Below are 15,961 nucleotides of genomic sequence, written 5' to 3' on the forward strand. Positions count from 1 at the left end.
TGGGAAGCAGCAGCAGGGAGATCAGCTCGGTGCTTTGCCACGCCTAGAGGGGTGGGATAGGGAGGGTGGGAGGGAGGGGATATGGGGATATATGTATACATATGGCTGATCATAGTAAAAGATACTGGGAAAGAATGGCAGAAAGGTAGAAAGCAGTATTTTGAAGCCAGAGGAGAAAGTCTTTTGTTTACTATAGAAAGAATACTTAGCATGTGGGATGAGAAATGGTTAAATAGGGTTAATAGGTATATAGCTAGAGTTCCTGGAGAAAATTTTAAAAACTAGTGGTAAAATAGTGAACTTGGATGGTTAGATGGAAGATTCTGGCAGATTTAAAACCTCTCTTCAGAGAATATTGAAGAATGGAAAACCAGGAGTCAGAGAAGCAGCTGAAGTTCTCAAAATAGTTATATACTATCGGTTTCCCCCAGTATATTAATAGATTTGTAGAAAAATGAATGTAGTGTTTTCAGAGGCTTTGGTTTTGTTTTCTCTATTATGATAAGCAGGATCTTATTTATTTCTAGGTAATCAGAGAACAAAGAAGAAATGGGAATTTTTTTGCTTTAAATTGAGGTTGACAAGAATTCTACTTCTTTCACTCTTTTCTCTTTTGTTCTCTGCTTTTCAAAAATACCAGACCTTAGGAGAATTCACATATATTTGAGTTGTCTTATAATATTATGAAGTGGAACTGACCCATAGGCCCACTGGACTTGCAGCAACAAAAGCTACTGTCATTTTCAAGGTGTATATGAAGGGCATGTTACTTCTGCCCTGGTTGCTTAAACTTGATGCTTATAGCTGAAGATTATTCTTGTTCTGGATGATTCAATGAAAGCTTCTCTGAGCTTTCACACACTAGATTATCTTCTTCTTAGACCTCAATTGGACTAATTTAGTTCTTTGGCTTTTTAAATAACAGGTAGGTAACATTTATGCTGGGCTTATATGAGATAGGATCTCAGTTCTGGTATAATTTTATATGGTACAAAATGTCCTTAAATTGAAAGGCATTGCTACACAGAATAACCATGGGGCATTTTTGTCCTTTCTTCATACCTGCAATTTTGAAAATGTGTGCCATTGTGAAAGGCAGGGTGAGCTTTTAGTGTGAACTGGCGTTTCATAAAATAACATAAAAGGTGTGTTATCAGAAGAGGGGTAATAAGACCATCTTATAAAATTCTTATATACATTGTTACTTTTCAGTTAAATCAGAAATTGAATTACAACCTTTTGCTTTATTTTGGAGGGCCGTTAGACTTGACCAGCCATTCACTACAAGAAGGATATAAGACCTAAATATAAGTAGAATCTGATGTTTTCCTTTGTTTTATTTCATATTAGTTAAGTTAGTCTTTTGGATTTTTTGTTTGTTTTCTGTCATTTTTTGCAGCTGCCATTTAGGTTGTGTGTGGGGAGACAAGGTTTATTTTGGTTACGATGAACAGAGGAAGCAAACGTTTTAATTTAATTTAATTTGAGTCTTCTCATAAAGAATCTATAAAACTCATAATTTTTTGGGGAGGAGCTCAATTTGATTATTTTTCAAAAAACATCAGTAATATGACTATCCAAAAGTTATTAAAAAGAACTTCAAATGCTTCCAAGAAGCTTTTGAAAGTTTGAATTTAACATGCTAAAGATATTTACTTTTTATTATGAAATGTAACTTTTTTTTATCATGTTGAAACCCAGAATTCTTGGAAGTTAAGGAAATAAAAAGTTCAGAGTCTTGGGGATCTGGACATGTAGTGCATTTAACAATTGTAGCCCTAACTTTAGTGCATACCTTTTATGTATCACTCTGGAATTGCTTTCAAAGGGTTCAAGATCCTTTATGAGGCCGTTATGCATTAGGAATTTTTTTTTAAAGAGTATTTAGGCATGTTGCATTTCTAATTAATGCACATGTAGGAAATATGCCTTAGATTTTGAAGTCAAGAGATCCAATGAAATGAGTCACCAGAGGGAAGCTTTGTTTTAAGCCCTTTAGTTGTGGGAACTAAGAGTGAAAGCATTCTTGTATTCTTGAATAATAATTACAAGCTCTATAGTTGAAAGAGATATGTTTAACCTAAATATAGACAAGTATATTCTGCTTTCCTGTTGAAAAGGGGATAATAATAACTAATATTTGTTCAGCCCTTAGTAGGTGTCTGAAGCATGGGCTAAGTTATGACTTTTATATGGATTTTTAATTTTAATCTTCAAGATCCTTTTGAAGAGGATACTCTTATTATTCTCATTTTACAGATGATAAAATGGATGTTTAGGGAGGTTTACTAGCTTGTCTAAAGTCACCAGTGAGCAAGGAACAGAGCCTAGATTCTCACCCAGGCAGTCCAACTTCAAAGCCAGTGCTCTTAATTACTGAGATCCAATGGTGATGAAATGTAGGAGAATTTAGGAATCCTTTAGCAAGACAGTGGGAGTAGGGGAGCAGCAGTGTGTCTCACACTGGCTGCTGCATATTGCCCTGCTGAGGGGCTGAGTGGAGCTGAAATCTAGCCCTCCCTCTGCTGGAGAAACTGGGGGCCTTCCTGCTAATACCTACTGGTCTATGTTTACCCTTTTTCTAATTGGCCTGCCAGAAGAGCCATATTTTACTAGTTCAATCAAAGGCAAATTTTAAAAAAATTAATTAATTAACTAATTTGGCTATGCTGGGTCTTAGTTGCAGCACATGGGACCTTTAGTTGTGGCACGTGAACTCTTATTGTGTCATGCGAACTCTTATTGAGGCATGTAGGATCTAGTTCCCTGACCAGGGGTTGCTGCATTAGGAGTGCAGAGTCTTAGCCACTGGACCACCAGGGAAGTCCCTCAAAGGCAAATCTTAATTCTATAAACCTCTGAGTACCACTGTCTATATTTCCATTCACTCACAATAGTCCTTTGACTCTGACCTGTCTCTTCCTGTCTATTACCTCCTTGGTTGTCTCATTCCATCCACCTTTATGTTGGCAACTCTGAAATTTGTATTTTCAACTTCCCTCCCAAACTCTGCTCTCATATATCCAACTGCCTACTTAACATCTCTGCTTGGATGTCTAACATGCATCTCAAATTTATCATGTCCCAAACTGGGCTCTTCATCTTCCTGTTCCTCCTCTGCGGCAATCTCTACCTGAGTTAATGGCAACTCCATCCTTCCAGTTGCTTCAGACAAAAAACTTAAAGATATCTTGCGTTCTTTTTATCCTGTGTTCAATATGTCAGGAATTCCTATTGGCTCACAATATATCTACAATCTGACCACTTCTGTCCACTTCTGCTGCCACCACCCAGGTCATCAATATGAATTTTGTTATGTTTTTTGAGTATTTAAATTGTTTATGTACTTATTTATTTTCCCATGAATGTAATGTTGAATGATCACAAAAATAATTTTAATAAAAACAGTAAAGAAATATACATATACTCTTGCATGGAAACCTATAAACTTAAGGGAAAAATAATAACAGAGAGCATTTGAATGAGGGGAAAAAAGAGAGGAAAAGAGAAGTAATTTTGTTATAGAAGCTTGGAAGTCTTCTCCTAAAAGTAGAAGAACTGATGACTTTTTACCCTACCTCTGTGTCAACTGCATGTCTTAGAAGATTGAGGAAACAATGAAAGAGCAAATCTGACCAAAAAGAAAGAACTTAGTGATATGGAGCTCTAGAAAGTTTGGGCAGGCCGATCCTTAACATTTGTAGTGAGCAGATTGAAAGTATAAAATGGAGGCCTGCATACCATACTTATATATGTAAAAGCTACAAGTCAAGCTAACAAGCTGCTAAAGTAGGTTCTATCCTCCTATCTTTCTACCTTGAGAAATATACCTTCAAAATGACCTGGAAGGTATAGATCTGTATTTAGAATTCTTGTACTCTTTGAAATTTCTTGTTAGAATGAGGTGGTGGATGGGGAGCTCACCCATGACCTTGATGGTCAGCTTCCTTTTCTTTCCACTTGTGGCTCTGTCTTGCACTTGAGAGGCCTTGGGTACATGCAGGTGGACAGCCCAGCTTGCATGTTCAAGCTTCATACATACTCATCAGCAAACAGCTGCCTCTTGGCTACCTCTCAGGTATAAGGATGGGCATGTTGTAATTCACTCTTGGAAGGATGGATTGCAGGAAGAGGCTGGCATAGGCACTGGAAGTAGGCTTGGGCTCATTGAGCAGAGAGTTGGGGGTACTGGATACCCTGAGTGTGTCAGAAGGGTACATATGGGCTCTGGGAGGAAACATCACCTTGGTCTCATGTACTCTTCCAAAGCATGATTGAATGTGTGTCCCCCATGACCTCTCAGAGTTAACTGCATTTAAAAATGAAATGCTTGTTAACTAAATGAATTTAAAATTGCTATAAGCTCAATTTAAAACAATGAATAAAGTGGAGTAAAGAAAATTCAGGCATTATGGACAAAGACAACTTGGGGAGACGGGAAGGATCCACATGGGTACTTTGTTCTGCCTTAAGGACTATCCCTGGAGACATCTATTACTGCTGTCAAGAGATTTGTTTTCCTCCCTTTGATTCTGAAAACTGGGATTTTAATCTAGTCTGCCTGTCTCCAAACCTGTACCTTTCCTACTTTATGAAACTGTCTCTATTGGATAGAAGTTGAAAAGTGGCAGATTTCAACTCAACATAAGGAAGAACTTTATAAAAGTGATCACTGGCATCTAATGGTATAGTGAGCATCTCATTTCTTTTTTTTCTTTTTTTTTTAACATCTTTATTGGAGTATCATTGCTTTACAATGGTGTGTTAGTTTCTGCTTCACAACAAAGTGAATCAGTTATACATATACATATGTTCCCATATCTCTTCCCTCTTGCGTCTCCCTCCCTACCACCCTCCCTATCCCACCCCTCTAGGTGGTCACAAACCACCTAGCTGAAAGAATGCTCAACATCATTAATCATTAGAGAAGTGCAAATCAAAACTACAATGAGATATCATCTCACACCAGTCAGAATGGCCATCATCAAAAAATCTAGAAACAATAAATGCTGGAGAGGGTGTGGAGAAAAGGGAACATTGTTGCACTGTTGGTGGGAATGTAAATTGATACAGCCACTATGGAGAACAATATGGAGGTTCCTTAATAAACTACAAATAGAACTACCTACAACCCAGCAATCCCACTACTGGGCATATACCCTGAGCAAACCATAATTCAAAAAGAGTCATGTACCAAAATGTTCATTGCAGCTCTATTTACAATAGCCAGGACATGGAAGCAACCTAAGTGTCCATCAACAGATGAATGGATAAAGAAGATGTGACACATATATACAATGGAATATTACTCAGCCATAAAAGAAACGAAACTGAGTTATTTGTAGTGAGGTGGATGGACCTAAAGTCTGTCATAAAGAGTGAAGTAAGTCAGAAAGAGAAAAACAAATACCATATGCTAACACATATATATGGAATATAAGAAAAAAAAAAGGTCATGAAGAACCTAGGGGTAAGACAGGAATAAAGACACAGATCTACTAGAGCATGGACTTGAGGATATGGGGAGGGGAAAGGGTAAGCTGTGACAAAGTGAGAGAGTGGCATGGACATATATACACTACCAAACGTAAAACAGATAGCTAGTGGGAAGTAGCTGCATAGCACAGGGAGATCAGCTAGGAGCATCTCATTTCTATTCATCCAAGCCCAGTACATTGTTGAAATGAAGGATGCTGTAGGAGATGTCCTTGAATTGTTTGGGAGGTACTTTCTAACTCTTAAAATTTTGTGGATTATAAAATGCAAACGCCTTGCTGTATAATATCCACACCCTAGTAGAATTTTTGTTTTGGATTCACATTGTGTTCTTGTTACAAGAGGTCTAAAAATTTGTTGGACTTTGACCTTGCTTTGACTTCATTTGCAAAATTCTACAGTTTTCTGCCTATTATTACCTTTATCTCCAAATCAATTTCCTGAGTTGACTAGAAAATGTTTTGATACTATACACAAAGTGATTAGTGTGTATTAGTGTTTTTAATAATACAGTCAATTTTGGAGTATATAGTTGTATTTAAATGCTTTAAATTATTAGATTTGTCATAATTGTTTCCTTTGAAACTTTCAGCATAATTATCTTTGTTTTTAATATCAAACTTTGCTGAAGACACATGAAAGAATTATAAATATTATGAGTATATTTGATTATAAGCATATTTGAAATTCACTATTTTGACTATGTACAAATATCTATGGTAAGTCACTGGGGACAGTCTTTGGCAGATTCCTATTATTCTCAATAATACTTCACATATCCATTTTTGCAGTAAGAGAATCATGGAGTGTAGCCATGTGGCATATATTGGGTTGGCCAAAAAGTGCCTGTGGTTTTCAAGTAAAAATAAAAACACGTTTTTCATTTTCACCAAGAACTTTATTGAACAAAGTATTCACCCTTTTGTTCTACTACCTTCTGCCATTTTTTTGGCAACTTCATAATTCTGTCTTCCCAAAACTTTTAATCTTTTTGATCAAAGAACTGTTCCAGGTGCCTTTTTATAGTCTTCCAAGGAATTGAAATTTTTTCCATTAAGAGAATTTTGTAAAGACCTAAATAAATGGAAATCTGAAGGTGCAATGTCTGGTGAATACGGCAGATGAATCAGAAATTCCCAGCCAAGCTGTAATAGTTTTTGCCTTGTTGTCAAAGAAACATGCAGTCTTGCGTTATCCTGATGGAAGATTATGAGCTTTCTGTTGACTAATTCTGGATGCTTTTCGTCAAGTGCTGTTTTCTGTTGTTCTACTTGGGAGCAGTACTTGTTGGAATTAATTGTTTGGTTTTCCAGAAGGAGGTCATAATAGAAGACTCCCTTCCAATCCCACCATATACACAACATCACCTTCTTTGAATGAAGACCGGCCTTTGGTGTAGTTGGTGGTGGTTCATTTCACTTTCCCCATGATCTCTGCCATTCCACATTATTGTACACTATCCACTTTTTCATTACTGTTAACAATTTGTTTCAAAAACGGAACATTTTCATTATGTTTAAATAGAGAATTGCATGAGGAAAAATGGTCAAGAAGGTTTTTTTTGCTTAACTTATGTGGAACCCAAACATCAAAGCAATGAACATAACCAAGCTGGTGCAAATGATTTTCAACGCTTGATTTGGATATTTTGATTATGTCGGCTATCTCCCACATGGTATAATATTGTTTGTTCTCAGTTAATGTCTCTATTTCATCGCTGTCAACTTCAACTGGTCTGCCCAGCCGTGGAGCATTGTACAGCAAGAAATCTGCAGCACGAAACCTCGCAAACCACTTTTGACATGTTTGATCATTCACAGCACCTTCTTCATACACTGCACAAATCTTATTTTTTTTTTTTTTGCATTTCCGTTGTTTTTTTACCTTTCTTGAAATAATAAAGCATAGTATGATGAAAATGTTGCCTTTTTTCTTCTATCTTCAATATTAAAATGGCTACACAAAAATTAACCAATTTTGATGTCTTTTTTAAAATGCACGCTGATATGACATCTGTAACATACAATCTAACAAAGTTGTTTTGAATGAAGTTAAAGACAACTAAGTGCTATTAGAGCCATCGTATGGAAAAAACCGAACGAACCTTTTGGCCAGCCTAATATTTGGAGAGCAGTAAGACTTCTAGGTTCTATAGTATTTGCCTCTATTTAAAAAAATTGTTGTTATTAACCTAAGAATTAGATTACATCAAGATAAGAGCCAATAAGGAAGATTTTTTGTTATAGGGTGGTTTTGTTTGTGAATCTCTCTGCACATGTATCAGATATATGGTGTGGAAAGGCCTTGGTGAAGCACTGATCTTTTCAGTTACATGTACACAAAGACATCATGATTATCTTTGGTTATATACAGTAACACATTTATGGATCCAGGGGAAGGGTCCAGTGAGTGGGAGAGGTTGAAGAGCAAAGAGATGCTGATTTTATGGAACTAGACCAATGGGAGTTCAGAAAGAGTAGGAGGAGAATGGGGGTAGACTCTCAGGGGAAGAAGTTGGGAGGGAACTTGGACCCTACCCTGAGATTCTGATTTCCCTTAGGGGTTGGAGGCATATGTATAGGAAAAAGAACAATCTTCTTTCCTAGAATCACTGAGAGTGAGAGGAGTCTTAAAGGGACTGACTCTGGATAAAAGAGACACCATGAAAATGTGTCCTCTTTCATTCATTTGTTCTTTCACTCATTCATCTATCCATCCATATTCCATTCATAGAATCAACCAGTCAACTAAAAACAAAACATTTATCTACCCTTATATCTAAAATAATAAATAGAGAAACTAAAGTAAAAGTAATACATTCTAATTCTTTTTTTGTTTTAGTTTCCATGAGTGTCATAGGGAATATCAAGATATTTTCTAGGGGCAGATTCTTATGTTCTCTTAGCCTGAAAATATAGGAAACTTTGAAAGAAAATAGGTAACAGTTAAATGGAAAGATTTGTGCATTGATAGTAGCACACATTCCTGTAGACTCTAAGTTTATTTTTAATAGGCTAAGTTATATATAGGATAGATGTATTTCTTACTGTTTATCTCCGTGAACCTTCAGTAAATACCTGTTGGGTGATTATTGACTGTGAACAAGTTAATACAAATTTGTGGGCTTAGTAATTTGGGTAATAGTCTTCACAGCAGATGTGTTACTTTGAATATGTTATGAAATTCTACATATGGTCATTTGATATATATATGTATTCATATGCAAATATCTCACTGCATCGACTTTTAAGATTAATGTTCATGTCTTAAAGAATGGCTTGCAATTTTTTTCTTATTTTGTCTTGACCAAATATCAAAGCCTTCTCAGATTTGTCATTTTATAATAACTATGCCAATTTATATTAATTTTTTTTCTGTACAGGAAAGTAAATTGCCCCAAACTTTCTTCTCCAAATCAAAACCTTCAAACAATTCCCCAGACAAATAGAGATGTAGCAACTCTCTTCCAAATCCCCCTTCCAAATTCCCCTACCCCTTGCCTCTATCCCCCCTTGGTGTCCATGCGTTTTTTTCTCTACTTCCGTGTCTCACTTTCTGCTCTCACTTTCTGCTCTTCCAAATATGTCTCACCAACTCAGCCATTCTTTTTCACTTAAGACTCCTGATCAAATGCAAAGTCACCCTGGCTGGTTATTATTTCAGTCATGAACATACTAGCGTAGATTAATTTGTCAGAGGACCTAAACCCAGAGGCATGACCTCAGAGAACAGTTGGGGAATATCTTGTTTCTCTGTTGGTGTACTTGGCACCCTGGTCCTCTGAGGGCTACAACTGATAGCAGAAGGAGGTGCTTGAATACTAATCTCACGTACACTATGATTTTCATTAGTGCTTTCCTTTAGAAAGTATTTTTCTTTATTAATAAGTGTCTTTTTGTTTCTGTGCACAGGCAGTCATGTCAGCTGAAACACCAATCACACTGAATGTCAGTCCTCAGGATCTGCAGGTCCAGACATTCACTGTAGAGAAGCTGCTGGAGCCTCTCATAATCCAGGTATTAATACCATGGAAATTACAACGTGTAGTAACTGCAAAAGAGCTAAAAAACATAGGAAAAATAGATAATGAACCAAGGAAAGATTTGATTTTTATACAATGAATATGTTACCTAAAATTGTCCTTCAAAATGTTTTTTTTGGTATGTGTGGTATGCGGGCCTCTCACTGTTGTGGCCTTTCCCGTTGCTGAGCACAGGCTCCGGACGCGCAGGCCCAGCGGCCATGGCTCACGGGCCCAGCCGCTCCGCCGCACGTGGGATCCTCCCGGACCGGGGCACGAACCCTCATCCCCTGCATCGGCAGGTGGACTCTCAACCACTGCGCCACCAGGGAAGCCCCAAAATGTTTTTAAAGTGTACAAAAGTATGTATTTAGTAATAATAATGATAAAATTCTGAAAGTTTCTCCCCAGATTCTCTTTTAAAAGCAACAGAAGTAATAATATGCGTATGCAATTTTCAAAGTACATTTATGTAAATTATCTTGTTTGATAGTCATGAAAACTGAGTGAGGCAGGCAGCATGGTTAAAACCATCCTTGTTACATAGATGAGGAAACAGCCCAGAGAACTTCAGTGACTTGCCCCAAAGCACATGGCGGCTCATTTGTCAAATAGGAAATTATTTTTGAAATACCAAAATGTATGAGAAAAGCAGATATTTAAGGCATTCTGTGATAAAGTCTTTCATAAAATAAATAATTCCTTGATAATATGCATAATGATTCTCCAACTTATTTATTATGTAAGCCCAGATTTTATTCATTGGCTTTTCTTAAAGCAGAGCTTGAAGAAACTTACACTATAGTATAGATTTAAATTTCTTGTTTTTAACCCCAAATTTGCAAGGAAACCCCCCTTTAGGCCTACCTTACATCATACGTCCTAAGACAAATTGTCCCTTTTTCTAAGGCCTTGAAGTACTCAAGGGTTTCTTAAGTGAGAATCAACAGTGACCTTACCTCTGATAATTTAAAAATCTGCTTGTCTTCTTTGTGAGGTGCATGGTGGGGAGGGGAGTAGCTCTGAGAATAGGCTTTGTACACATTTTTACTTAACACAGTTGATATCTCCTACTGGAAAGACAATTCAAAATAAGTGCCTCCATATATACGATGGAATATTACTCAGCCGTGAAAAGAAATGAAATTGAGTTATTTGTAGTGAGGTGGATGGACCTGGAGTCTGTCATACAGAGTTAAGTAAGTCAGAAGGAGAAAAACAAATACCGTATGCTAACACATATATATGGAATCTAAGAAAAAAAATATCATGAAGAGACTAGGGGTAGGACGGGAATAAAGACACAGACCTACTAGAGCATGGACTTGAGGATATAGGGAGGGGGGAGAGTAAGCTGTGACAAAGTGAGAGAGTGGCATGGACTTATATACACTACCAAACATAGGGTGGATAGCTAGTGGGAAGTAGCCACATAGCACAGGGAGATCAGCTAGGAGGTTTGCGACCACCTAGAAGGGTGGGGTAGGGAGGGTGGGAGGGAGGGAGACGCAAGAGGGAAGAGATATGGGAACATATGTATACGTATAACTGATTCACTTTGTTGTAAAGCAGAAACTAACACACCATTGTAAAGCAATTATACTCCAATAAAGATGTTAAAAAAAGCAAGAAAACCCCCAAGTGCCTCACTGATGATAGCTTAGTCATGAACTTTGGCATCTAAAAGGCATTAATATCTGGTATGAAATTGATATTAGATGATTCTGAGACTCCACTGAAGTCCCTATCTTAGCCACCCACAGAATGGTCTCATGTTAAAAAGAAACAAACATAGTGAACTCTAATAGAGTTCACTAAAAAAATTGGAAAAGCAAAACAAAACAAAACAAAAACCCAATGAAAAACCAGAAAATAAAAAAAATACAATTTTAACAGTAAGAGGTAAACATTAATATTGTGATGCAAGTACTTCCAGTACAGTAAAATTATGGGTGATTTTTGTTATCTTCTTAGTACTTTATAATATTAAAGAATGTAGATATATCTTAAATATATAAAGCATATATATATATATACAAGGTGGAGATGGTACTGTATATATAGCTTTTATCTCACTCTTCTATTTAAAATCATATTTTAATAATTTCCTCATTCTTTGTAAGCATGATTTAACAAAACTGCTGTTTAATTATCCTTTATATGGCTGCACCATAGTTTTTTAAAGTAGCCTCTTGTTTTTGGACATTTAGGTTGTTTCTGTTTTTTACCATTATAAATAATGCTCTTCTGAATATCTTTGTACATAAATTTTTATCATCTGTTCTAATTCTTTCCTTAGAATTAGTTACTAAATGTAAAAGTATGTGACCAAGAATAGAGAATTCTTATGCTTTTTCATATATATTACCAAGTTTTTTGGAGAAGGTTTTTTTGTTTGTTTTTAATTAAATTTTTCTCTTATTACTCATCCATTTTATACACATCAGTGTATACATGTCAATCCCAATCTCCCAATTCATCAAATCACAACCCCCGACCCCTTGCCGCTATCCCCCCTTGGTGTCCATGTGTTTTTTCTCTACTTCCGTGTCTCACTTTCTGCTCTGCAAACCAGTTCATCTGTACCATTTTCTAGGTTCCACATATATGCGTTAATATATGGTATTTGTTTTTCTCTTTCTGACTTACTTCACTCTGTATGACAGTCTCTAGATGCATCCACATCTTTACAAATGACCCAATTTTGTTCCTTTTTTATGGCTGAGTAATATTCCATTGTATATATGTACCACATCTTTTTTATCCATTCGTCTGTTGATGGGCATTTAGGTTGCTTCCATGTCCTGGCTATTGTAAATAGTGCTGCAATGAACATTGTGGTACATGACCCTTTTTGAATTATGGTTTTCTCAGGGTATATGCCCGGTAGTGGGATTGCTGGATCATATGGTAATTCTATTTTTAGTTCTTTAAGGAACCTCCATACCCTTCTTTATAGTGGCTGTCTCAATTTACATTCTTACCAACAGTGCAAGAGGGTTCCCTTTTCTCCACACCCTCTCCAGCATTTGTTGTTTGTAGATTTTCTGATGATGCCCATTCTAACTGATGTGAGGTGATACCTCATTGTAGTTTTGATTTGCATTTCTCTAATAATTAGTGACGTTGAGCAGCTCTTCATGTGCTTCTTGGCCATCTGTATGTCTTCTTTGGAGAAATGTCTATTTAGGTCTTCTGCCCATTTTTGGATTGGGTTGTTTGTTTTTTTAATATTGAGCTGCATGAGCTGTTTATATATTTTGGAGATTAACCCTTTGTCTGATGATTCATTTGCAAATATTTTCTCCCATTCTGAAAGTTGTCTTTTTGTCTTGTTTATGGTTTCCATTGCTGTGCAAAAGCTTTTAAGTTTCATTAGGCCCCATTTGTTTATTCTTGTTTTTATTTCTATTATTCTAGGAGGTGGATCAAAAAAGATCTTGCTGTGATTTATGTCAGAGTGTTCTGCCTACATTTTCCTCTAAGAGTTTTATAGTGTCCAGTCTTACATTTAGGTCTCTAATCCATTTTGAGTTTATTTTTGTGTATGGTGTTAGGGAGTGTTCTAATTTCATTCTTTTACATGTAGCTGTCCAATTTTCCCATCACCACTTATTGAAGAAACTGTCTTTTCTCCATTGTATATCCTTGCCTCCTTTGTCATAGATTAGTTGACCATAGGTGCGTGGGTTTATCTCTGGGCTTTCTATCCTGTTCCATTGATCTATATTTCTGTTTTTGTGCCAGCACCATGTTGTCTTGATTACTGTAGCTTTGTAGTATAGTCTGAAGTCAGGGAGTCTGATTCCTCCAATGATGTTTTTTTCCCTCAAGACTGCTTTGGCTATTCAGGGTCTTTTGTGTCTCCATACAAATTTTAAGATTTTTTGTTCTAGTTCCATAAAAAATGCCATTGGTCATTTGATAGGGATTGCATTGAATCTGTAGATTGCTTTAGGTAGTATAGTCATTTTCACAATATTGATTCTTCCAATCCAAGAACATGGTATATCTCTCCATCTGTTGGTATCGTCTTTAATTTCTTTCATCAGTGTCTTATAGTTTTCTGCATGCAGGTCTTTTGTCTCCCTAGGTAGGTTTATTCCTAGGTATTTTATTCTTTTTGTTGCAGTGGTGAATGGCAGTGTTTCCTTAATTTCTCTTTCAGATTTTTCATCATTAGTGTATAGGAATGCAAGAGATTTCTGTGCATTAATTTTGTATCCTGCAACTTTACCAGATTCATTGATTAGCTCTAGTAGTTTTCTGGTGGCATCTTTAGGATTCTCTATGTATAGTATCATGTCATCTGCAAACAGTGACAGTTTTACTTCTTCTTTTACAATTTGTATTCCTTTTATTTCTTTTTCTTCTCTGATTGCTGTGGCTAGGACTTCCAAAACTATGTTGAATAACAGTGGTGAGAGTGGACCTCCTTGGCTTGTTCCAGATCTTATAGGAAATGCTTTCAGTTTTCACCATTGAGAATATGTCTGCTGTGGGTTTGTCGTATATGGCCTTTATTATGTTGAAGTAGGTTCCCTCTATGCCCACTTTCTGGAGAGTTTTTATCATAAATGGATGTTGAATTTTGTCAAAAGCTTTTTCTGCATCTATTGAGGTGATCATATGGTTTTTCTTCCTCAATTTGTTAATTTGGTGTATCACATTGATTGATTTGCATATTTTGAAGAATCCTTGCATCTCTGGGATAAATCTCACTTGATCATGGTGTATGATCCTTTTAGTGTGTTGTTGGATTCTGTTTGCCAGTATTTTGTTGAGGATTTTTGCACCTATATTCATCGGTGATATTGTTCTATAATTTTCTTTTTTTTTAGTATCTTTATCTGGTTTTGGTATCAGGGTGATGTTGGCCTCATTGAATGAGTTTGGGAGTTTTCCTTCCTCCGCAATTTTTTGGAAGAGTTTGGAGAAGGTATGAAACGAGTTCTCACAATTTATTTCAGATTGTGTTCCAGCGCAATTACTGGGGGTGGGGTGGGGAAATGACCTTCATTTTGGAGATGGCTGGTAAAGGCAAGTACATTAATGCCACTGCATAACCCTTATTTGTACTATAACTATGGAACATTAGAGCTGGACTTAAAACTTGTTAATCACAAAGGCTGCTGACATATTTCTTAGGAAGAGAGAAAGTATCATTATGGAGAAACTAATTTTTATATTCTAGATGAAATCAATAGATGTTTTGCTTCATTCAAGTACCTTGATATAGCAGTCAATAGAGAGTGTTCTCGGTAAATTCACATTAAAGAGTATGCTGTTCACAATATATGTGTATTTTTCTGGAATGTTTAAAAACTGTTTAATCTATAAACACTTATTGAATCCACCTAGAAAATTAGAAGGGTGAAAATTACCTGAAGGGTGAAAATGACCTTGAATGGAAGAAATTTAACTCTTTTGAAAAGTGTGATTATGCTAATTTTCGAGGGCTTTTAGTGTGATGCCTGGATTCAGACTTTTCATGATCTGCAAGTAAATGAGTCAGGGGAAGGGAAATTAGTACTTATTGTATGCCAGATAGTTCTGTTACATGAAAGTGTAATTGCTAATTTTATCTTCAAGGAAGTTTGGTATACTACTTCAATATCTCAGAAGAAAAGTTTCTAGATCTTAGTAATACTCAAGTAAAATGAAATTAAAAATGTTAATTTATAGAATATTTACTATGATCAGGAACTATCTCATAAAGGAGAACTTTTGTACAACAAAATTATTTGCATACACTCTTGATTTTCATTATAATGGGTTTCTCCTTATAAAAAACAGTACATTTCAAAGTTATTAATTTAAAATAACTAACCTTTTTGGACTTGATTCATAACCTTCTTGTATCTGTCAGTTTGATCATGTATTACCTATTAATACAAGTAAAAAATTCCATTAAATTATATTAAAGGTTTTTTTCCTAGAATAGCATCATACTAAATATCTCATCATATTCATTTTTTTCAGAGAGTGTTTAATTTGAAATAGTTACATGGTTTATTTTAAGCATGTAATATAGTCTTCGATTATAGTGGAAAACATTCCAAAAGAAGTTAATGATCTTTAAGTTCATAATGCCACCAGATAATATTATCAGTTTAGTAACCCCATTAAAAATTTTTCACCTTTCATCATTATTTATCTTCATGTTATATTCCTTTGCTTTCAAGGTTCCACAGAAATTACTTACCATCTCTGTATATAACTCAAAGTCAAAATTATGTTTTAATTTTTGGAGTAATTGGTCATAGATACTATTATGTCACTCTGACTTCTAAATTCATTTATTCATAAATCTTTATTCTGCTCTTTTTATAGTTACCAGAGTCTTCCCCACCAAATTTGATTTATCTTTAATCTATTTTTTTTCCTCTAGGGGACAGGTAAATCACTAGGTCATTTTGCAGGGATGTTCAGCCTGGGATATAT

The 15,961-nt window shown here is 35.8% G+C and overlaps 1 protein-coding gene across 3 annotated transcripts in view; it reads left to right on the plus strand.

Annotated features, from left to right (window-relative positions):
• CTNNA3 (catenin alpha 3) overlaps window positions 1-15,961 on the plus strand; it is a 1,725,986-nt gene that overhangs the window by 80,774 nt on the left and 1,629,251 nt on the right. For all 3 annotated transcript variants that reach the window (XM_067025523.1, XM_059054939.2, XM_059054940.2), the window contains one exon: window positions 9,408-9,512. In XM_067025523.1, coding sequence (XP_066881624.1) covers window positions 9,408-9,512 — 105 coding nt within the window. The remainder of the gene's footprint in view (window positions 1-9,407; window positions 9,513-15,961) is intronic.

This window comes from Kogia breviceps, chromosome 2 (genome assembly GCF_026419965.1).
Source record: "Kogia breviceps isolate mKogBre1 chromosome 2, mKogBre1 haplotype 1, whole genome shotgun sequence".
In the NCBI taxonomy this organism is placed as follows: domain Eukaryota; kingdom Metazoa; phylum Chordata; class Mammalia; order Artiodactyla; family Physeteridae; genus Kogia; species Kogia breviceps.